The sequence below is a fragment of the Cordyceps militaris genome, assembly GCF_000225605.1.
Source record: "Cordyceps militaris CM01 unplaced genomic scaffold CCM_S00004, whole genome shotgun sequence".
Lineage (NCBI taxonomy): Eukaryota > Fungi > Ascomycota > Sordariomycetes > Hypocreales > Cordycipitaceae > Cordyceps > Cordyceps militaris.
This window is the reverse complement of record NW_006271972.1, coordinates 3,058,732-3,081,596: the sequence shown is the minus strand read 5'-3', so window position 1 is coordinate 3,081,596 and position 22,865 is coordinate 3,058,732. Positions and strand designations below refer to the sequence as shown.

The window sequence follows — 22,865 nt, the reverse complement described above, 5'->3', positions numbered from 1 at the left end:
CAAGTCGCCGCAGGTCCTCGCCGAGGTACCTCTTGTCCACTCTCCGCCCGCCTAGGTACCTACAGGTACCTAGAGGTAGGAGGTAGTAGGTACCTGAGTACCAAGTACCAAGGTACCTAGAGTACCTGTAGCAAATTTACCTCAGGCACCCCACTCTGGCGATGCGCCCCCCGCAACGAAGCCGCCAGCAGTTACAGTGGCCTGTCGCTCGATGGCGCTGTGGCTTCTCGTCCTGCGGCCCGTTGGTAGGAAAGGATTCACGTTGGCGGGAGAGAATTCATTGACTCGGTGCAGAGGCAGAAACATTGGCAGGGTGCATTGCTGGCAGGGACATGGGCGCGTGACGGAGGTTTCCTGTGAGAGATATCGACGGAGGGATACAATTATCTGCATATAACACGATCAAGACCACTAACAGTGGCAGTGAGTGTGCCATGGATTACTATAACAGCTATTGATACAATATCCCCCATCTATTCTGGTTATTTACTTAACTTTGTCTGCATTGTTCTATATATCCTGCTTATGTTTCTTAATTTATTTAAATACCACCCCCTCCTTTTATGTCTTTTCGACGCTGTGTTTCAGTCGATAGCTTTGATGTTGCCGTTGCGTTGAGGAATAAAGTAGCGGGGAGCCCAGCCACATATACTTTAAGTGGCTGGTGCTGGTTGTTGCTCACAGCTCGTCGCCCAGACATCTAGCTGAAAATAAATCATTCGGAAATGTTGCGATCAGAGATTTGAAAGCCGTAAATACTAATTTGCAGGATTGCAAAATTACATTCTTCATGATGTCGCTCCTAATGCCCTAGACTTTCGTTGCGTAAGCTGTGTCTAGGTAGTTGGCGCGCCACTTGCGTGGCATTGAGGCGGTGCCGCTGTGGCGGGAAAAGGTCGGCGTCTGCAACGATGCCAAGTCTTTCGTCACTGGCTCTCGTCGGGCCAGGCACCCGATTTGATGCCCGCCGCCCTTCTTCAAGCCCACCAACCAACCTTGCATTTCCCATCTTAAGCATCCTGCCTGATTCCTCTCCTTCTTCTCTGTTGCGCGTGCATCGTGATACTTTTCTTCTTGAATACGTCGCAAATAAAGACTCATTGTTGCATGGTTGTCGTTTGACAGCGTTTCCATTCCGAAACTCCCCTTCTCCCCCTCGCTATAGCCTCACCCAACTATGGTAGGATCTCGCCAGCGCATGCGCAACCCCCGCGCGCTCTCCCGCTTCCCCCGCTAACCGCGATCCCGCCTCTCAGGGTATCTCACGGCGTCCTAAGGACAAGTCCGCCCGCAATGCTCAGCAGGCCGGCGGCGGCAGCGCCGCCAAACCGAAGAAGGCCACCTTCGACACCACCAAGAAGAAGGAGATTGGCGTCTCTGACCTGACCCTCCTCAGCAAAGTGTCCAACGAAGCCATCAACGAGAACCTCAAGAAGCGGTTCGAGGGCGCCGAAATCTACACATACATCGGTCATGTCTTGGTCTCGGTCAACCCCTTCCGCGACCTAGGCATCTACACCGACCAGGTCCTCGACAGCTACCGCGGCAAGAACCGCCTGGAGATGCCCCCGCACGTCTTTGCCATTGCCGAATCCGCATACTACAATATGAAGGCCTACCACGAGAACCAGTGCGTCATTATTTCCGGGGAGTCGGGTGCGGGAAAGACCGAAGCCGCCAAACGCATCATGCAGTACATTGCCAATGTCTCCGGCGGGCAGTCAGGAGATATCCAAAGAATCAAGGACATGGTGCTGGCCACCAATCCCTTGCTGGAATCGTTCGGCAACGCCAAGACGCTTCGAAACAACAACTCCTCGCGGTTTGGGAAGTACCTCCAAATCTACTTCAACTCCACAGGGGAGCCTGTTGGTGCCGACATTACCAACTACCTACTCGAAAAGTCCCGTGTCGTCGGACAGATAGCAAACGAGCGAAACTTCCACATCTTCTACCAATTCACCAAGGGCGCTTCTCGCCAGTACCAAGAGCTCTTTGGTATTCAAAAACCCGAGACCTATCTGTACACCAGCCGCTCAAAGTGTCTCGAGGTCGACGGCATTGACGATCTGGCCGAATTTCAAGATACTCTCAACGCGATGAAGGTTATTGGCCTCTCGCAAGCAGAACAAGACGAGGTCTTCCGCGTGCTGGCCACCATTCTATGGATCGGCAACATTCAGTTCCAAGAGGACCAGAGTGGCAACGCAGAAGTACGTGACAGCTCTGTCGTCGACTTTGCCGCCTACCTGCTAGAAACTACTCCAGAACAGCTAATCAAAGCCATAACCATCCGCATTCTTACCCCTCGCAGCGGTGAAGTTATCGAGTCGCCCGCCAACCCTGCGCAGGCGACCTCGACTCGTGACGGCTTGGCCATGGCCCTCTACAACAACCTCTTTGACTGGATTGTGGCCCGCATCAACAAGTCGCTGAAGTCTCAACAAGCCACCGCCAACGCCGTCGGTATTCTGGATATCTATGGCTTCGAGATTTTCGAGAAGAATAGCTTTGAGCAGCTCTGCATCAACTACGTCAACGAAAAGCTACAGCAGATTTTTATTCAGCTGACTTTGAAGACGGAGCAAGAAGAATATGCCCGTGAGAAGATTCAATGGACGCCGATTCAATACTTTGACAACAAGGTCGTCTGCGAATTGATTGAGCAGGTCCGCCCCCCTGGAATCTTCTCCGCAATGAAGGATGCCACCAAGACCGCACACGCTGATCCCGCTGCCTGCGATCGTACCTTCATGACTAGCATTAATGGCATGTCGCACGCCCATTTAACGCCTCGACAGGGCAACTTCATCATTAAGCATTACGCCGGTGATGTGGCCTACACGGTTGATGGCATCACGGACAAGAACAAGGACCAGCTCCTCAAGGGTCTGCTCAACTTGTTCCAGAAGAGTGGTAACCAATTCGTACATTCTCTCTTCCCCCAGCAGGTCGACCAGGATAATCGCAAGCAGCCTCCTTCGGCTGGTGACCGAATTCGCTCCTCGGCCAACGCGCTGGTAGAGACTTTGATGAAGTGCCAGCCTTCATACATTCGAACAATCAAGCCCAACGAGAACAAGTCGCCCACCGAGTACAACAGTCCCAACGTCCTTCACCAAGTCAAATACCTCGGTTTACAAGAAAACGTCCGCATTCGTCGCGCTGGTTTTGCCTACCGTCAATCTTTTGACAAATTCGTTGATCGGTTCTTCCTGCTATCTCCAGCTACATCCTATGCCGGCGAGTATACTTGGCAGGGATCATATGAGGATGCCGTTAAGCAGATTCTCAAGGATACGAGCATTCCCAAGGAAGAATGGCAATTGGGTGTGACCAAGGCTTTCATCAAGGCGCCCGAGACACTGTTTGCTCTGGAACATATGAGAGACAGATACTGGCACAACATGGCCACTCGTATCCAGAGAATGTGGAGAGCGTATCTTGCCTACCGTGCCGAAAGTGCCACTCGTATTCAACGGGTGTGGCGCAAGAAGAGGACCGGTGCCGAGTACTTGCAGCTGCGTGACCAAGGACACCGCGTACTTCAGGGTCGCAAGGAGCGTCGCAGGATGAGTGTTCTCGGTTCCCGTCGCTTCCTGGGAGATTACCTGGGAATCAATGCTTCAAACGGTTTTGGTGCTCAAGTCAGGCAAGCCACCAACTTGGCCGCAAACGAGCGAGCAGTCTTTTCCTGCCGCGCCGAGATTCTGGAAGCCAAATTTGGTCGCTCCAGTAAGCCCAGCCCTCGACTCATCATCGTTACCAACAGCAAATTCTACGTGATTGTTCAAGCGCTTGTTAGTGGGCAACCCCAAATTCTGGTAGAAAAGGCTATTCCTTTGGGTGCCATCAAGTTCATCGGAGCCTCGGCGGCGCAGGACGACTGGTTCTCGTTGGGTATCGGCTCTCCCCAGGAGGCCGATCCGTTGATGAACTGTATTCTGAAGACCGAGCTGTTTACTCAGATGCAGCGCGTCATGCCGGGCGGGTTCAACCTCAGGATCGCCGAATCCATCGAATACGCCAAAAAGCCCAACAAGATGCAGCAGGTTAAGGTGATCAAGGACTCTCAGCAGCGCGCCGACTTTTACAAGAGTGGTTCTATCCATACCACACGTGGAGAGCCCCCCAACTCTTCATCACGGCCTACACCAAAGGGCAAGCCAGTTCCTCCGCGACCCATCACTCGTGGCAAGCTTATCCGGCCTGGCGGCCCGAACGGACGCCCCTCACGAGTGCAGACCAACAGAAAAGCACAGCCTCTCCCTTCTGCAGGTAGACGTTCGGTTCCCCAGCCACCCCTTGCCATTTCCGCCGCCTCTACTCCGGTCGCCGCCGTCGTGCCAACGCCTGTTGCTCGAAAGCCGGCGGCCCAACCCGCTCTCCAGCAGGTCCTTCCCAGCCATACAAGAAACGGCTCCGGTGCCAGCAGAGCACCGCCTCCCCCACCCCCTGCCGCTCCGCCGACGAAGCCCAAGATTATGGCCAAAGTTCTCTATGACTTTGCTGGAAGCAGGGATAATGAGCTCACCGTTGCTGCCGGCGAACTGATTGAGATTGTGCAAAAGGAAAATAACGGTGCGCCCTCACCCCCACTAGCTCATGTGAGCTCACAAAGACTGACTATTTCATAGGATGGTGGTTGGGAAAGAACTCGGATGGCCAGGCTTGGGTGCCCGCTGCCTACGTAGAAGAGCAAGCCTCTGTGCCACCGCCTCCTTCCGTAAGGGCCAAGCCCGCGCCGCCTGCACCGCCCGCGAAGCGACCGGCGGCTGCTCGCAAGCTGGATGTGTCCCACCGCGACTCGGGCATGAGCCTAAACGGCGCAGGCGGGTCTGACACGAGCCGCAGCAACACGCCCACGCCCAGCCTCGGCGGCAGTTTGGCGGATGCCCTGCTGGCGAGGAAGAATGCCATGCAAAAGCGCGAGCAAGACGAGGACTGGTGAAGAAAAGTTGGAGTACGGAGAAACTTTGCGCATTTTCTGGTCTGGCCCATGTCTTGATGAATGATTATGTCTTTTACCTGGAAACAGGGAAACTTTTTTTGTATGTATGTAGTAGAGGATTCTTTTCTTATACGTTGATAACCGGGGAGAGGAGAAAGAGATTGATAGACGAAGAGCGAATAAAAGAAGCGACGGTCAGTGTATACGTCTCGATTGAGTTTTGCACATTTGGGAAACAAAAGTCGTGACACAGATGTCAGCGACTCGAATTACAAAGAATATGGCGATGCTTGTTACTATGCAATATGAATCGCCAACCTAGAAAAAGTGATTACATGTAATCTGTTCTTCTACTTTCGAACGCTAAACGCCCTGGGATGTAGATGCTCAAGAACGTCCAGCACCCATCCGATTATCTCTTGCAACTCCTTACTATGCAATTGTGTTGTACATGTTTTCTCCAACGCTGTTTGCCGTGTAAGCAACTGTTTTGTACACTATTCCTCATGATCTGCTTTTTGTGCTCGTCTTCGCCGTAGCAGCTCACCTAGCGGAACGTCCTCGTCCTCGTCCGTCTGCGTCAGTGTATAGTCATAGTCGACCTCGTCCTCATCCACGCCGAAATCTGCCAGCTTCTCGCCGGTGCCGTCACCGTCGGCCCACTCATCCGCCTCGTCGTCCGAATACGTGTCGTCGCCGCCGTCGCTGTCCTCGGCCGACACGCCGTCCGCTTCCTCCAGCTCCGCGAGGAGAGCCCTACGCCTCCGTCGCAGGTCCTTTTCCTGGCGCTCCTGAAACGCCTTCTTGCGTGCTTCGGGGTCCGCGTCGAGCGCGCGCAGCTCGCCCTCGTAGTCGCGCCTCGTTGCCGCCAGATCCCCCCGGGCTGCGCGGCGAATCTTGTCCGGGTCGGGCGGCGGCCACATGCCCTCGACACGGTTGAAGCCGTTTTCCGGCCACGTCCAGCCGACGCTGCCGCGCTGTCCCGGCGGTGAGACGCGCGGGTGGCCGGCGAGCGGGAAGAGCCACAGCACAAAGGCGGGCGTGCCCATAGCCTGCGCCATGTTGGCGAAGAAGCCGACGTCGTACGGGAACTCGACCTTTTCAAAGCGCACCGGTGCGCCGTCGGGTCCGACAATGTCCCACCAGTCGCGGCCGCCACCGCGCCGCGCGAGCGTCTCGTGGCGGTCCTGCTCCCACGTCTCAATCATGGTCTGGTTCAGGACCCAGCCGCGGAGCGTGGTGACGAGCATGATAAAGAGCAGTAGCGCCGTCAGCCCACCGACGAGCGCGAGGAGCGCCAGCGCGACGAGGGTGCCGACACCCGGGCCTAGGTACGACGGCAGGTCGCGGTCCGCCCAGAGCGCGGCGAAGCGCGGCAGCAGCAAGTAGCCGAGGCACAGCAGCGCGAGGTTGGCGTAGACGAGGAAGCGGACAAAGTGCGGGAACGTCGTCATGGACACGCAGTTACCCGTCCACGGACAGTGGTGGTCCATTTTGGGCACGCACCGCCGGCAGTGCCGGCAGTGGTGCGCGCGCGGCGGCTTGGGCGCCGCGCACTTGCTGCACCACCGCCCGCCCTTGCTGACTTCGGGGGCCGTTGGTTCGGGGAATGTGTACCGGCCGGGGTCGACGGTGCAGGTGCGCGCGTAGGTGCACCACAGCGCGAGCAGCAAGGCGTTGAAGAGGAGTGTCTCGGCGGTGGTTGGAGGGCCGGGGGCGAGGAACTCGTCGTGGAGAATGTACTGTGAAAAGTAGCCGAGAAAGGCGATGAGAAGGCACACGCCGGGGATGGCCACCCGCTGCACGATGCCGGCGTCCGCAATACCGGCCATCACGGGGGTTTTCGATTGGCAATGCGGATTTTGTTTTGGGTTTGGAGCTGAGGGCGAGGGCAACTGCCCGATGGAGCTTCGAGGAGGAGTGGCGGCAGTGACGCAAGTGCTACCTACCTACCTAGGTATGTAAAGGGACGATTACATAACCCCCTGAATAACTACATCTCAAACTCAAACCCTTTTTTCATCCGAGATCTTAACAGCAAGCGCACAATTCTCCATTGTCTGAGACAAGCTGATTGCTCCCTGCCGATTATGGAATCCGTCACGCCATGATCCTCTTATCTATCTCATGAAACCTCTGCGCACCAACCGCACCAACCCACCATGCACGCGTTTTCTCTGGTGCACATCGCGCCTATCTGGTTAGAGACGTCAACCCATCAACTCAATTTGACAGACAAAACTGAAGAATTATTGGAATAGTACAATCACGTCACTGTGGTTATTTTCTAGGGCGTGGGAAAATCACTCTCTGCCTAGTAAGACGCTCTCCCTCCCTCCCTACCGCCTAGCTCATACACCAACCTATGTCTGGCAGGTCGACCGCATCTATCTGCTATTTTGCTTCTGCTCCTATCGTCTGGAATCTGCTTCATCATTTCCCATTACATAAAAACAAGTCCGTTTATAGATGCCTTGTTCAATACTCGCCGAAGCCACCGCAAGTCGGCATTCGTCCTTGATGACGACGAACTTTGCCCACGAAACGGCTTGGAAGAGGCTCGTCCAAACCGCCCTGGCAGATGGGGCGTAGTCGTGCTGGTATGGGCTATTACGACACGCATCGAACTTTTCCTCTTTGTCCAGACGCAGCAGCAGTGCAGCTCTTTTGGGTTTGAGGTACGCACGTCCCCGGTGCATGTCGTTCGCGTGAGAGCTAATCACAGGGGAAGTAGTATTGGCTCTGGCCTGCACTGGTCGTCTACCAATATATATCCTGTCGAGACAAGCTTCAAGATGTCAGATATGGCGATTTCGATGACCCGTGGCATAGCGAGTTTCATGATTGGATGTCGTGGATCGAAAGTGACAGGATGCGCTACGTCAACCACTTTATCATATCTTTCCTATTTGCTGTCGCTGCCAGTATCGCAGCAAATCAATCTGCCCCGTCATCTTATATGTGTATCCCATCAATTGACAGTCCCTCCCTAGTTTCATACTCCCTGACAGGAATGCTCCTGCTCGATGTTACTATTGCTGTACTGTCCTGGCAGCAATTGATTTGGGGCAAACATGCCGAGGACCGCGTACAAACCATCGCAAAGGTACTTGCGCTCGCCGCCTTGTCCGTTTTTGTGTTTGACACCCTTCGATCTATATGGAAACCTGTGCAAGACACCAGCGGCGACGTCGCTTTTCCATACAGCTACGACATCATGATAGCTGGCCTAGTGCTGTCGGTCCTCGTGATTTCAGCTTCATTATGGATATCCGATACAAATCTTACCGGACCAGTTGGTATTTCAACATCCATGGCGGGGCTATGGCAAGCAACCGTGAACGCCTGCCGCTACGGTGAATGGGACTATCTCCTCCGGGCTCCCGTGCTACTCCCTCTGTTTGTAGTAGCCGCTGCCACGATAACATTCACCTACGCGCAGCATCTTAAAACTGTTGTGCATCTTCCCCGCGGGTTATTCAACTGGATTATCTTCTTAATCGCTCTCATGGCTACTGTCTACGCCTTGTTGGTCAATGTGCCCTTGTACGACAATCGGCATCCCATCAACCAACTCTTGTACGACAGTGCAATCAGCCACAGACACTGGCTCGTCAAGGCCTCGACTAGCAGTACCTCGAGCACCGCCATCAGAATCTACGAAGACCGACACGGGGGCCGCAAGGCGCCCCCGCAGTACAAGGAGTGGTATGCCCAACTCCGCCGAAGCAAGATCAGGGACAATTTTGCACAAATCGACGAGGATCTGGCACCCTTTTGGCACCTCACCCCAGCGCAGCTACGCGAGGCCGTGCAAGAGGCCGCTCAGCTTCCCGACGTGGCGTCAATCGTCATTAAAAACGGCGCGGCTTCCATCGAGCGCAATGATGCGGGCGACGCTGGAACGGAAATCCTCACACGCCTCGTGCACATGGCCAACAACTTTTCGTCCCACCTGCCCGACATGACTCTTCCCGTCAACTTGGCCCGGACCCCTCGGGTCCTACCCCGCTGGGAGGCCCGGTGGTCCTACAGCCGCGCCGCCGCGTCAGAGGATGCCGCCTCCGCTGCTGATGTCATCACGGGAAGATCTGCCCGCCAGGCCGGCATTTCAGCAGCAGCCGTAAACCAGTCCCTTGCGCTCGACAAGAGAAGGGGGGGCTTGGCGGGATCGGGAATTGACAAGAATGCGCTGACGGCAGGTGAATTCCGGGCCATGCTCCGGCAGGCCTGCCCGCCCAAGTCCGCCGCGCGCGCGAATCCCTGGTGGGACACGGCCAGGTTTTGCAGGCGCTGCGCGGGGCTGCACTCGAGCCTGCAGCTCATGTCAGACTGGCACGCGTCGCTGGATTCGCTCTGCGCGCAGCCCGATCTCAAGAACCTGCACGGCTTCTACATGGCAGGCCCTGACGTGAGACCTGTGCAGAAGCTGTTGCCACTCTTTAGCCTCTACAAGACGGCGCACTTTGCGGACGTGCTGCTGCCGCTGTGGCCCGACGATGCAGCGGGGAAGGGGGAGGGAGAGGATGGAGACGCGCCCGATATTCCGTTTCTGGACCGATCAGACAATATTTCGTGGGCGGGCTCCATCGGTCAGAATCCCATCACACCAGAGTACCTCCGCGGCCACCACAAGCTGCGGCTGCTGGGCCAGCTGACCCGGCCGCGCACAGCAGACAAGACCACGCTGATCAAGCCCGTTATGGTGGACGAGGTCCGACGGTGGCTATACGCCAAGCGGTCGACCGCTGCCGTCAACAGCAAGCTCCCGCTCGACGTCGGCCTCTCAGACTATACGGCCTGCGCCGGACACGACTGCGACACCGTGAAGCAGCTCTTCGGTGATGACGCCGACACGCGCCGACAGGATACCACCGGCGACAGTAAAATTGTGCTGCTGGTGGACAACGACGACGGCCCCGCGCCCGGCACGCGGCGTACGCTGCGCACCGAGGCCCTGCCTGTGATTTCTACCATCTTCAAGACGTGGTACACGTCGCGGCTCGCGCCGTGGGTGCACTTTGCGCCGCTTGACGTGCGCTACCAGGCGCTGCACACGACGCTCTCGTACTTTACCGTGCTCGAGGATAGACGCAGCAGCGGCGTCATGGACTCGCGGGGCATCGCGCAGCAGGGCAAGTTCTGGGCCAAAGAGGCGCTCCGTGAGCGCGACCAGGAGCTCTACCTCTCCCGTCTGCTGATGGAGTGGGGGAGGCTGATTGACGACAGGCGCAACGAAATCGGTGTACGGACGGCAGCCGCTCCAGTAGGACATGGTCATGGGTGAGGCTGTGGTTGTAATATAAATTTATTTTTACTCATCAATTCATCTTTTGAATTTCTCTTCTTTTTTTTTTTTTTTTGCCAGTCTTAATCCTCCTCCATTGTTCAACTCGGTACGTTTTTCCCCTTTCGTGAATATGCCATACTACCAGTTTTCTTTTATTACTAACGAATTCTTAATTTATAGTTCGCTCTTCCTGTTACCCCCGGCTTGGTTAGTCTGATCAAATTTCAAGACTCAATGCAAAGAGGAAGAAGCGAAGCGGCAAACCCGAATATCAAAGGGTATCCGGACAAATTATACATTTCGCTAAAAAACGGTTCGCCTGAAGCGCCCGCCGCAAAGGTTCTGTGCGCTTTGGTTTTTTAGGGCCCTGATCTAATAAACCTTGTTATATTTTTAGAGTCATGGCGAGGATATCATGGGCCTTGCCTGCGTCTGACAGCAGAGTTCCTGCTCAATGGTCCCAGCAGCAAAGAACTCTAATCAAGGTCGATGCAAGCGCAGGGACGAAAACGAAGCGAATGCGACAATGCTCCTGGTATTTAGCAGCTGAATTGTCAAGGCGGCAGTGGCTTGGTTGCTGTTGGTGTGCTCAACAACCCGCCAGGATCATCGTCAGCGGTTGCCAAGCTGAGCACGGTGCAGGATGCAATGGATGGCTCAGAAGGCTTCCATTCCCGCTCGTGCCCTGATGGAACAAAAATAAGCCTGCCGGCGTGCCCCCTGCCATGATGTTCCATGACGGCTTCCTCAGTCTACAGTAACTAATAATAAGGGTGTGGTGGGGGAAGACGGGCTCGGGAGCGCCACGTGGGTACGACGATGGCCTATCCCTGCCAGGGGCTAGCGAGACCGCATACTACATCAGGATACTGCTCCGTACTAATTAGCACCGAAGTCCGCTGTAGCTGAAGACGTGGCACTGATAGGCCCTCTATGGCCCTCTATTTGGAACTGGTGTGAGGAGTGCCAGCGGGTAGGGCGGGCTGTGAGAGAATAATAAAGTGCGCGCGTGTGTGTGCCTGCAAGCCTCCAGAAACAGCGAACATTTTAAAGCAAGCTATTTGGGGGTGTATGCGAGGTAACTACAGGATTGGACGCCTTGTGCTGTGGCGTTGATGCCCAAGTCAGGGCCTGCGGACATTGTCATGGCAAGAGCGGAGGACTGAATCATCATGTGGGCGAGGAACCTCCATGTACTATATAAAATAAACGAACTGGGCGGTCCGGTTGGCATCGAGACAGGCAGCTAGCTCGGTTGTAACCGAATCAGGTATACGAGAGCGTGTGACGAGTGATGAGGCGCTTGTAATCCAGCAATGGCAGTTGGCTGTCACCTCTCAGGCAGTTGCGCTGCTCACAGAATCTTGAATCTTGAGGGCACCCGAGCCTATATAGCCTAGGGAATAGTTCCTACAGCCAAGTGTCAGCCGAAACGACCAGTTGGGGGGGCTTTGGGGGCGTATCACAGATCCTGCTGCTGGAAAGCGACCAAGCTACGAATTCATAAATTACTAATTATTTAGTTTATAATAGTTATAATAATAATAAAGCGAAATCCAGAATTCTCCACCAGGGGCCGACTTTTGGGTGAAACACGACAGGCGTCAAGTCGCGTTCTGTCGTGAATGCTTGCTTCAAGAATGGCGTCGGAGGTTGTTGGAACGGACCGGCGGGGGGACCATCTTGGCCGGGCATTGGTCAAGACAATTCTACAACAATGGGTGGAGGAACATGCGGTCGGTGCGTCCATTTCAAGGTGACAAAGATGGTTAGGTACTATTATATATTATTTCATTTTATTAGTTACCAGTAGACTCTCGGCGACACGATGTGAACCGATTTATTAGTGGTGAGGTGGCCGATGGCCAAAACGGTCATTGTTGGAATCCGGACAGGGCCCCGGGAGGACACCAAACTCTTGATTGGTATGAGAGCATAGCCTCGGGCCAATTCGCCTGCGTCCTGGATTGTTCAGGTGTTGCCCTGTAGCCATCGGCCTTGTCTGCAGGGCACAAGCACACGCATGCGCAACCGTGGTTACAGATGCTGGGCTGTGCAAGGGTGGTGGCATCGGGGTAAAGATACGGATACATGATACAGAATGATGCGCTCAGAGAATGGTTCATGATTGGCTGGCCAGGGGTGCGTGCGGAACACCTGCCTGTTGACGATACAGTATGGAGATGGAGTCGTTCGAGCCAGAATACATATGCGAAGCCTGTTGGTGGTTCCTTTTTGTCGGCGTGTGGCTGTCCATGCCGAGTTGATTGCCATGTGCCGAGCTATCCTATCAGAGGCCGCAAACTGCCAACGAACAATGTCAGAAGAAAAGAGAGGCGAGGTGGAGCGAAGGCCTATAGCACTGGCGAATCTCGGTCACAAGGTTGGTGAATGGGGTGGCATCCAGAGACGAGAGAAGGACAGCCATCCATGATCATGATGGATCATGGCGGGGTAGTTGTGAGTGTTGCGATAGCTATTACATGGTAGTTAGTAAGATTGGTTCGTAATCTACAGAGTAATCATTTCTGCGATACTGGTCGGTTCTCCATAACTAGTTACAAAGTTCGCACGGGAGATTATTATTACTGGCAGGGATAGCTAGGTAGCCAGCTGGACCTGGTTAGCAATGGCGTCAACAAGGCGGTTCCATCTGCATGCCACAGGAGCAACCCCAATCGTCTTTCATATGCAACATATCCGAGGATTTAAAGCTCTTGGTCGAAGGCGTTTGTTTTGTATACCCTATACCTGGACCTTATCATCTTGTTTGGGGTCAAACGGTGGGACAACCCGGATCTGGTCGGTCGTGCAACGGTTGAGTCTTGGTTGTCTTTGCATCGGCATAGTTCGTTAGTAACTAGATCAAGTGAAGCATTTTCTCAGACATGGAGCGTTCGTTATTGGCGATTCGTCGATTGACAAGTGAATAGTGGGCACTATGAAACACCTCCTGTCAAATTGGGAAGGAACAAGTGCTCATTCCAAAAACTATACAATGCCTGCACGTCAAACACCGGCTGCAGCCTCGGATAAACAAGTGCAACAAGTGCAATAACTAGCTGAACGCCTCTCCCGCATCATCAAATCTCTTCCATAGCCCACGGAATTCCCGGACCAGCGCCATCGACGCGGTAGCATCTACATGATTCATGCATGGCCACGGCATGGCCATGTTCTATTCTCCGTTCTGAGCCTGCATATTGGGCCGATGGGGCTGCCACGATGCTCAAAGATCTACGACGGCGCAGCTGGCCGAGTCTGCAACAAGCGGCCAGGTTGTGAAATAGCGGCAGCCAGCCATTATCATGCAGGAATCGCCGCACCCGCGCATCCTCCGGTCCAAGCAGCCCCAGGTTCTCTGCATGGCGCCACACTAGTCTCGGTCTCACCTTCCCGTAGCCTTCCAAAACACCAGCAGCACGAGCTAGTGTTATTAGGACGGAGCTAGAAACCGCCTCCGGCTTCGCCTCCCCAGTTGGCAAGCACGAGCGACTGGTTCCCCATGACGGCCAGGAAAGTGTTGGTGCTTCTTGGCATTTCGTCACAGCCATGACCCTATGGAACCGCTCTTACTGCCATAATCATCCGAAAGGGAGTGATGCCCGTTGGCAGAGCGCACTTGATACCACGTCCTGGTACGACCCGTACAGACAATGTACTGAGCAGGAGGAGGGGTGTCTCGATGGACTCAAGCTAAACACCTCCTCCTCCTCCTCAACGCTGATTGAGCCACATGTGTGAGGGGCAGGCCATTCTGCCGCCGGCAGTGAGGGTTTACCGTACCAGAGCCCCGTCAGTGCCGTCACCGAGCCCGGCTGGCTGGTCAGTGGTCACAGTCACGTCAACCCGCTTCGTGCTGACTGACTATTAGGAGATGATTTGACGCAGATGATAGGGAACAAGCACCGAGCACGGGCTTGGGATCAAATCCCGCTTCCAACTATGATGGAACAGAATTAACTAGAAAACCACCTTCAGCCGCGAAAGGCCCCTGCGGGCGGCGTGAGGCAAGAGAGCGCCCGCTAACAAACAGGGAGCCCTGTCTCTTGTTCCTGGACCTAAAACGCTAACCCATACCATACAACCACGGTCCGCCGCGTGCATCCCCGACCCCAAACTGTAGCCGTTACCCTAGATTCCTGACCAAACCTGTTCCACTCCAGGTGGTCACTGTGCCTGCAAAAACTGGTTGACCGACCATGTACAAGCAGGCGGGCAGACGAGCTGAATCATGAGGGAAGCTGGACACCCATTCACTGGCAGTCTGTACAGCACTTGCCATTGCGACCGCCCACGCAAGCAGACACCAGTAATTTGTATGCCACCCACGAATGCACGAGGCCGCCATCCCCAAGCCCGACCGGCTCGACGAGTAACCTACTTTGGCATTGATTGCAGGAACCGGGCTAACGCCGCCTGCTAAGTGGTGGGCTCATACAGCCATGTCCATACATCCATACGCCCATACACCCATACATCCATACATCCATACACACCCCATCCCAATGCAGCTTTCTTCGGTAGGGAAGGTACTGGTCAGTGGTACGCTCCGTCGTACGTGGGGACCTTCTCCAGAAGGAGAGAGGTGTTAGTTACATACTGACTCTGTACCTTCTTGCGTATCACTGCCAGACCGCCGGACCCGTCTGAAGGGAACTGGAGCTCCCCATTTCAGGTGTAATCCATCATGCTCTAACCTTCCGAGGTCTGTCTTTAAGCCGCTGCTTGCGACTCACGTCCGGTCTTGACAAAGCGCCCTCTTTGGTAGGGAGTACTGTGGCTAACTAGCTCGGTATCGTTGTTGCTGACCTGACCGTTTACCTTCTTACTGGCTCGATATCCAGCTCCAGTCGAAGCTTTGTCAATGCAAACAATTATACGACACAAGCCCACGCCAGCTGTTGTCGCACACAAACACTAGAACTTGTGTGTGTCTGTGTGCTTCCTCTCGGATATCGCTCCTCGGCTCCCTGCTCCTGTCTTTCACCTCCCTTCTGACTCGTCCTCCTCTGACCGTTTGCCCTACCTAGAGCTTCTTCTCCAACAAGCAGACCGGGAACCACTCCACCAGACAGCCTGCCCAAAGAAGTAATGCTCTCGGCGGACAAGATATTTGTCCTCCTCTCTACGCCTTCCTACATCTTTACCCATACCACTCCTTCATCTCTCGTGTTTTGTTTGCCCTCTATCCCGTCTCCTGGGGGCTGAGATCCGTCCTCGTCTACTGTCAGACAACGCCCCGTGCATTCCCGGTTCCGGCTATAGCAAACCACCACCAAAACGACCCAGTCCTATCCGCATCAAGTATCTATAACTTTGCAGCCATATTTGGGATATTTTCCCATCGACACGATATCTCGAGAAACGACTTCTCTTCGCCCCATCCTGTCCCAGCCCTCGTGGCTTGTCGTTTCTGTCACCATTGCTACTATAATAGTTGGCATTTGCTTACTATTCACTGGGTGCTGGTGGGGTTTCTGAGTATTGCCATACACCTTGGCGACGAGGCACCCTCTTCGAGAGGGATAAGTTGCTATATAGTCGGGCCAGTTCTGGCTCTCCTCATTCATTATTCAGGGATCAGATTCATCCCGCGCGCGTGCTCAATCGCGACAAGTTCACCCTAGCCGGAACGAACTCGAGGGTCGATCAACCATCTAGCTGGCCATCACCAGTTCTATTCTATAATCGCAAACGACACTTGGCGCCATTTGGATGACCAGTTGATGATCAGAGCACAGAGTGGCTCACTCAAATACTTGAGCTTGATTTTGAAAATTTCGGCCGTTTTCGTACAGCTCACTCTGCCAATCATGGGCCGCTGACACCACGCGCCTCGTTGTTGCTACTCGCCACCATGAAATTAATCCCCGGTATATCTGCATCTTCAGCCGAACATTCCACGACAGTACCGCCAGAAATGAATCCCAGGGAGCCTCGTACGACGGAGGGGCATTCTCAAGGGCATGCGGCTATGGATGCTAGAGCGTCCATTTCGCCTACATCACATCCTGCCATGCTATCGCAGCATGACGAGGCAACTCGTCGGTATCACCATCGGCCCTCAACACCCTCTGCAGGCTCCGTACACCTCGTGCATTATGCGACGTCGGCCACTCCACTGCGCAATGATACCGCTTCTTCTGTCTCGACACAGGCTACTGCAGCCACTGCAGCTACCTTGGCTTCCTCCGAGACCAACACAACATCGTACAGTGCCGACACCCCCCCCAGCCTGCACCAGTCTATTTTCTCTATAAAAGACGGATCCGACGTCTCTAACAACCGGCGCGCCAGTAGGAGACGTACTGGTCCTCTTTCCCAACAATCTCGAGAGCGGGCTGCATTGATCAGGAAGCTTGGAGCGTGCAACGATTGCCGCCGCCGGAGAGTTGCCGTGAGTAGCTTTTGAAGAAAGCATCGCCCGAACAAGGCGCTGGAATTCTAGTCTTTTAGACGGCATCTGATGTTTGTTTCATGTTTTACTGACTTGCCGTCTCCGAATAGTGTCATCCGAGCCATCACGACATGACGTGGGAAGATGTTGTTCATAAATTCAATCGTTCACATAGTCCTGCAATGTCAGATGTTGCGCCATCATCGATACATATCGGAGGGTCAACAAGCCCGGTGGCAATTGTGAGAGAGCCTCCGGTAATGTCGACATCGGATACACAGGATATGGATATTGACGCCGGGTCGTCTGCGTCCCACCATGGAAGCCGACTATCTTTGAGCGACCCACGAATACGAACGCCTTTGCCATCGGGCCCAAGACTCGAGAAATCCCTTTCACTGCCTGGTATTGAGTCTTTTCGGAATGACCTTCAGACTACGGCGAATATTCTGATGACGGCCACGAACCGCGGTCGATATCTCGACGCCCGAGCCCTGTTGCTAGTATGGCAAGACGACGATGATGCAGCAAACGTACATGGAGCGACGCGAGAGCTAGCCGATGTGTTTGAGAAGCAGTACCGCTTCGTTTTTCAAATACAAACGATACCTTCAACCGAGTATGGACTTGCCAAGGATACTTGGAGATGGCTGTCGAGAACACTCGACAGATTTGCAGAGGAGGATGACCGGCGCGATGTGTTGAAAATTGTGTATTATGCAGGGCACACATTTCTGGACGAAAATAGAGAAATGTGTCTTGCTAGGTAAGTCCTCGCCCAAATACCCCCAACGTACCTGTCCTCACCGGAATAGCTCTCGAAATCTCGAACGAGCCGCGATGGCGAGATGGAGCACTCTACAGCAGCCACTGGAACAGGCATCCTCTGATGTCTTGGTGATCATGGATGCCGCTTTTTATCCATGCTCTAGGATCCTCCGAAAGCACGGTGTCATGGAAATTCTAGGGGCGTCCATATCGGAGGACCATGTAGCCTCGCTTGGGCGATGCACGTTTACAAAGGCACTGGCGGAACAGCTCAGGATACGCGCTGGTCGCGCAAAACCGCTCTCGGTCTCTGAGCTGCATGCTATTTTGCTGAGCGCATACCCGAAGCTTGTGCAAGACCGGCAGCCCGAAAATGAAAACGTTTTAAGCTTTCCAACGCCATTTCATATGATGGTGAGCGGCAACTCGAGGCTGCCGTCGGTCTTCTTGAGCCCAATGCACCAGCACAGTGCCCACCGAAGCAGTTTTTCGTACGACAGTATGCCTCAAATTAGCCTCAACGTACGACTGATGGACGAGAATGTCGATGTTGAGAGCTGGAACGAATGGCTGCGACTGATTCCGGAGACTGCCAGGGACGTTCGAGTGGATGGTCCATTCAGAGCCCCATTCAGATGAGTTGCATATGCATTGGCCACGACGACGACAAATGATGGCACTTTCCGTTGCTTTTCCTTTTTCCCCTTTCTTGCCTTTGGTTTCCTTCAATTATGTGTTCTTTGTCTGGTTACACGGCTTATCATGTATAGTCAGTTATGTGTGGCCAGGGCGATGAGATTTTCGCGGCTGTGGGCTATTGGGGAATTGTGGTGAGCAAACTGGTTGTACGATGCAAACAATTTGTCTGTGTGTTGAGTCTAGGATACAGGCGACCTGCATTGCAGTATTGTAGTAGCGACTGTTTTTGTTTCACAGGGGGGGGGGGGGTTCTTGTGTACGTATACAACGAGGGCTGAGACAGAAGACGGTGCGGCGCGGCGTTGATGGCGCGGATGGAGTATTTGCATAGTTTTACATGTTGGAAGAATAAACACATGCCGGGACGGGTGTAGAATTATATCAAGGAGAACTATAGAGGAATACATGATGATGAACAGGTATATTGAGATAGGTTTATGAGCAGGGTTCAGTTCTTCAGCTCGGCTCTGGATGATATGAAGTTGAGGAGGGCACCGAGAAAATCGATATGCATGAGGAGAGCGAGCAGAGCGAAAGAGGCAGTTGAATGACTTTTTTGACAAAAATACACTCAAGTTCAAGAGCAAGATCGATTGCAAGTGCCACCCCTTGATGATGAAAGTCATGTTGATCAAGTGGGCCCTTTCATGTTGCCGAGCAACAGATGTAGCTAAACACGCTTGATGCAGGCGACAACAAAGCCACAACTATGGACTAGGTTGCTCACGCACCGCAAGCTCGTTGGACATTTCTCATTGGAATTCTTGTTGCTTTTTTTGCCTTGTTTCTTTTACTTTTCTGAAAACCATCAGCAGGGCGGGCACGCGCTTCCCCTTTGCGTGCAATTCTCATCTCAACCAATGGATTCGCCGCCGAAACGAATAACGCGAGCTCGAGCCGCGGCCAAGGCCAATGCATCAACCGCCGTGAGGACGACCAAGATTGTCACTGCAGCCGCCAGGGCCAAGGCGGCCGGGTCCGCGGCCGCAAGCATGACAACTGCGACCAAGAGGAAGTCGCCATCCGACGACGATGACGACGAGGGCGAGGCGCGCGCTCGCCGCCTACGAGGCCGTCCCCGCCGGGCCACGGGCACCGCCGCCGTTGCTGCCGCCTCCCTGCGCACCGAACCTGCGCGAACGACACGCGCCACACGCGCCACACGCACCACGACGAGAACATCGCCCGTGGAGCAACCTCCCAAGGAAGAGCCCGCCAGACCGACCGCCCCCGCGCGAGGCCGCCCACGGAGAAACACGGCCACATCCACAGCCTCTACGGCCAAGAGGACCGCCGCCACGACGGGCGCGATGCGGTCTCGCCCCGCAGTCACTGTGAGCGAACCAGTCGTCAACAAGAGTGTCAAGTTTGACGAGCCGGACAAGGAAAACATGAGCGTCGCTGTTGCGGAAAAGGACGCCGACCACCCCCACCGGCTCGCCCGCTCGGCCCGTAGGCCCCCAACGCCGGCGAGCAAGGGCGCTATGAGCGCTGCTGCGGCGGACAAGAAGAAGCCTCTGAGCCCGCGTAAGGTGACACAGATTCCAGTACTGCGCCTGGAGGAGGATTTGGCCGGTGATGGGAGCCCCCGCAGGAACGGGGCGACGGAGCCGGTCAATGTGACGCCGGTGAAGAGGAGCGTCGATCCGGTCATGTTTGAAAAGGACGCAGACTCTACGATTACGGTCAATGCAGCTATTCTCGGCCCCCCCGAGGCGACAACCACGGTCGCCCTCGGCTCGCCTCCCCGGCGACCACCGGCATCACCCACCAGAGACACCTTCAAGTCCCCGGCCAAGAAGATGAGCGGTATTGCGTTCCCAGGCTCGCCGACAAAGTCAAACGCCTTTTCGAGAGAGAATGCCATAAAGACGGGCGCAGCATCCAAAAACGCACTATTCCAAACACCGGCCAAGCGGCCCCCGTCGCCCATTAAGGGCAGGGCCTTCCCCCTGACCAGCAAACCACAGAGCAACCAGGACGCCTTTAAAGCATCGTTGTTTCAGTCTCCCGCAAAACGTGCGGCGCCCCGGAGCCTCAAGCCCGTGTCGGAGGGACCTTTGGCTGCCATTTGCGAGACGCCTGCAATGAAACCTTTTGCGGCATCCACGTCAGTGCTCACCGACTCTCATCGCCCCGCCGAGAAGCTTACGTTTGAAGAAAACCCAACAACTCAACGCTTCCCGGAGGAGGTCCTCGCGAACCCCGTCATCGAATCCTACTTCAACGGCCGGCTGTCTGACGTGGTGCCGCGCGACGATGCCGACGAGGGACTGGATGAGGACTCGGAGAAGGTTGAGCTGGTGCACACGTTTTCCTTTTATGAGCAGGTGGATGGGGCCGCGACCCCGAGACTCGACATGACGCCCAGTCGCCAGTCTTTTAGCTCTGGTGATAGCTCGGTTGACTTGACCGAGGTCAGAAGAGCTGTGACTACTCCTCTGCGGGTAGCGACACCGCAAGGTGCTAGCTTTCAGCTCCGAGACAAGGATGTCGACCCTTGCCACGACATGACGACAATGTCCGACTCTGACGATGAGTTGGGCCTTGACGAGGACTTGTCTACATTCACACCGAGCTTCAACAAGAAAAGGCGGTCCACTATGGGTCTTACAAGTCTGGCTCACACGCTTAACGCTTGGTCTTCTGAAGGTATACCCCCCGCCAATGAGGCCATTCAGCGCGCCTCAGGCCTGCGGCGTGCCTTGACCATTGTACCGGTCGCTGAACCGTCTCCCATGAAGACGAGCTTCTTTGAGGATCAGATGCAGACCCAGAAGGAGCAGGATGAAGACAGTGGCGAGATTGCAGACGGTGAAATCTCTGAGCCATCGTTTGACGAGGACATCCGAGTCACTGGTGAGGACCTTGCCCTCGCGCAGGAAGCAGAGGACTTGTCGCTGCTGCACGAGAGTCCGTGTGCCGACCGGGGCGTGGCCAAGTCTTTCTCCGACTCCCTATCTGAAGCGAGCCAGGAGTATGGTGATGAGAATGAGCTTCCTGTTGATCCTGCCCTCAACGGCCTTCGCATGTGGCCACCGGCAACACCTGCGCGGTCTGTCATGAGAAACTGCTCTACAACAACCAAGGTACCGCTGAAGCCCGCGGACGAGTCGAGCCCAACAACGTTTCGCCGCTTCAGCACCTCGCGTATCCCTCACAATGGCACCAGAAACTTGTCCAAGAGTGCTACTGTCAACTCTTACTCTCCCGAAAAAACGAGCTCTGACGTGTACGGCATGGACCATGAGCCTGCGACCTCTGCCAGCAAATGTGACATGTGGTCGAACATGGGGACCCCTGCCTGCAGTCCCCGACGTGGTGCCAGCTCGCCTCTCCTGCGTGGCGCAGTCGTCTTTGTCGATGTCCATACCAGCGAAGGAGCCGATGCCAGCCTGATTTTTGTGGATCTGCTGACGCAAATGGGAGCCAAGTGTGTCAAGACGTGGAGCTGGAACCCAGACGGTGCGTCTCACGCCGAGTCGTCTTCGAATAGAATCGGAATCACGCACGTGGTATTCAAAGACGGCGGCAAAAGGACCATGGAAAAGGTCAGACGGTCGAATGGTGTCGTGCAGTGTGTGGGCGTCAGCTGGGTCCTCGATTGCGAAAAGGAGAATGAGTGGCTCGACGAGAGCCCGTACCTTGTCGACACAGCCTTTGTGCCCCGCGGCGGCGCCCGTCGTCGCAAGAGCATGGAGCCCAAGGCCTTGGCCAACAACAATGGCACCCTGGTCAGCACGCCGGCGAAGCAGACGAGCTCGTATAACCGTCGCCAGAGCGGCATCTGGATGCAGACGCCGCCGGAGCAGACAGGAGGCCAGGAGGGTGAAGGCGACGATATCGAGTGGTCCGAGTTTATCCTCACGCCGGTCCCCAAGACGCCGAACCCGGAGGCAATATCCAAGTATGCAACTAATGAGCCTGAAACACCATCGCAGGGTAATGACAGCCGCCTGTCACCCTCGCGGGAGGACATGCTTATGAGGACGTGCCCGCCCAAGTCGAGCGGCATCGGCGTCTATGATCAGTTGGGCGTGGGTATGGGTATGCTGAGCTCTCATAAAGATGAAAAGGTGCTTATGCGCCTAATGGCGGCTCGCCGCAAGAGCTTGCAGTTTGCTCCCAAGATTGCTAGCCCACTATCCAAGTCTTGGTACTAAAACAGCGACGCAAAAAAGACTACAACAAGCGATACTAAACAGGTTGTCGACGTCAGAAAGATGAAGCGTTGCTTAGCATTTCAGCACAATCGTGTTTGTTTTTCCTTGCAAAGATACCCCGAGACAAAGCAGCAGGGGGTCATTTTCTTCTTAGAGTCCAAGTACTCTGGCGTTCTTTTGGATTCGTTTTGGTACACATCAGCGGAAGTCGGGGGGGGGGAGGCTCAGATTGGTCAATATTGTATACGAAGAATGGTGTCGGCTTGGACCAAATGTACATAGGAACACAAATACATATCTACCCTGGATTTGAGAGGGAGGGTGGCACTGAGAATATATTTGCCTGGGTTATAATGCTCTATGGGATCCTATGATGGTAGTTGGTGTAGGTGTAAGCAGCGTTGGAAGTAAATGCCTTTGCTGAGAATTGCGTGTGACTGTAATTAGATATATTTGCCCATCTTTTGCTTTCCTGTGTCTGGGCCGTTGTTTGACCTGTCCTATCCCCTCGTATTCATCTCATGCCAGCCAAGTGCTTCCACCTTGCTCGTCTTCTGATGCTTGAGTTCATCTTGGCAACTCTCTCTCTCTCTC

General features: G+C 54.7%; 6 protein-coding genes across 6 annotated transcripts; 5 read left to right on the top strand and 1 right to left on the bottom strand.

Moving 5' to 3' along the window:
- Nucleotides 1-911: 911 nt before the first annotated feature.
- Nucleotides 912-4,951, top strand: CCM_05994 (myosin-5; the record flags this gene model as incomplete). Its single annotated transcript, XM_006671138.1, has 3 exons — nucleotides 912-1,105; nucleotides 1,196-4,581; nucleotides 4,638-4,951. The coding sequence occupies 3 exons, from the start codon at nucleotides 912-914 to the stop codon at nucleotides 4,949-4,951; spliced, it is 3,894 nt and encodes a 1,297-aa protein (XP_006671201.1).
- A 497-nt stretch (nucleotides 4,952-5,448) lies between these two features.
- Nucleotides 5,449-6,783, bottom strand: CCM_05993 (zinc finger protein DHHC domain containing protein, putative; the record flags this gene model as incomplete). The annotated part of the gene is made up of 1 exon (XM_006671137.1): nucleotides 5,449-6,783. One exon carries the CDS (start codon nucleotides 6,781-6,783, stop codon nucleotides 5,449-5,451), a length of 1,335 nt encoding a protein of 444 aa, XP_006671200.1.
- A 1,181-nt stretch (nucleotides 6,784-7,964) lies between these two features.
- On the top strand, nucleotides 7,965-10,238 carry CCM_05992 (capsular associated protein; the record flags this gene model as incomplete). Its single annotated transcript, XM_006671136.1, has 1 exon — nucleotides 7,965-10,238. One exon carries the CDS (start codon nucleotides 7,965-7,967, stop codon nucleotides 10,236-10,238), a length of 2,274 nt encoding a protein of 757 aa, XP_006671199.1.
- Nucleotides 10,239-11,881: 1,643 nt separating this feature from the next.
- Nucleotides 11,882-12,230, top strand: CCM_05991 (uncharacterized protein; the record flags this gene model as incomplete). The annotated part of the gene is made up of 2 exons (XM_006671135.1): nucleotides 11,882-11,981; nucleotides 12,052-12,230. 2 exons carry the CDS (start codon nucleotides 11,882-11,884, stop codon nucleotides 12,228-12,230), a joined length of 279 nt encoding a protein of 92 aa, XP_006671198.1.
- Nucleotides 12,231-16,101: 3,871 nt separating this feature from the next.
- CCM_05990 (uncharacterized protein) lies at nucleotides 16,102-17,723 on the top strand (the record flags this gene model as incomplete). Its single annotated transcript, XM_006671134.1, has 3 exons — nucleotides 16,102-16,641; nucleotides 16,752-17,407; nucleotides 17,636-17,723. 3 exons carry the CDS (start codon nucleotides 16,102-16,104, stop codon nucleotides 17,721-17,723), a joined length of 1,284 nt encoding a protein of 427 aa, XP_006671197.1.
- A 1,245-nt stretch (nucleotides 17,724-18,968) lies between these two features.
- CCM_05989 (Breast cancer suppressor protein BRCT) lies at nucleotides 18,969-22,271 on the top strand (the record flags this gene model as incomplete). The annotated part of the gene is made up of 1 exon (XM_006671133.1): nucleotides 18,969-22,271. One exon carries the CDS (start codon nucleotides 18,969-18,971, stop codon nucleotides 22,269-22,271), a length of 3,303 nt encoding a protein of 1,100 aa, XP_006671196.1.
- Nucleotides 22,272-22,865: the final 594 nt, after the last annotated feature.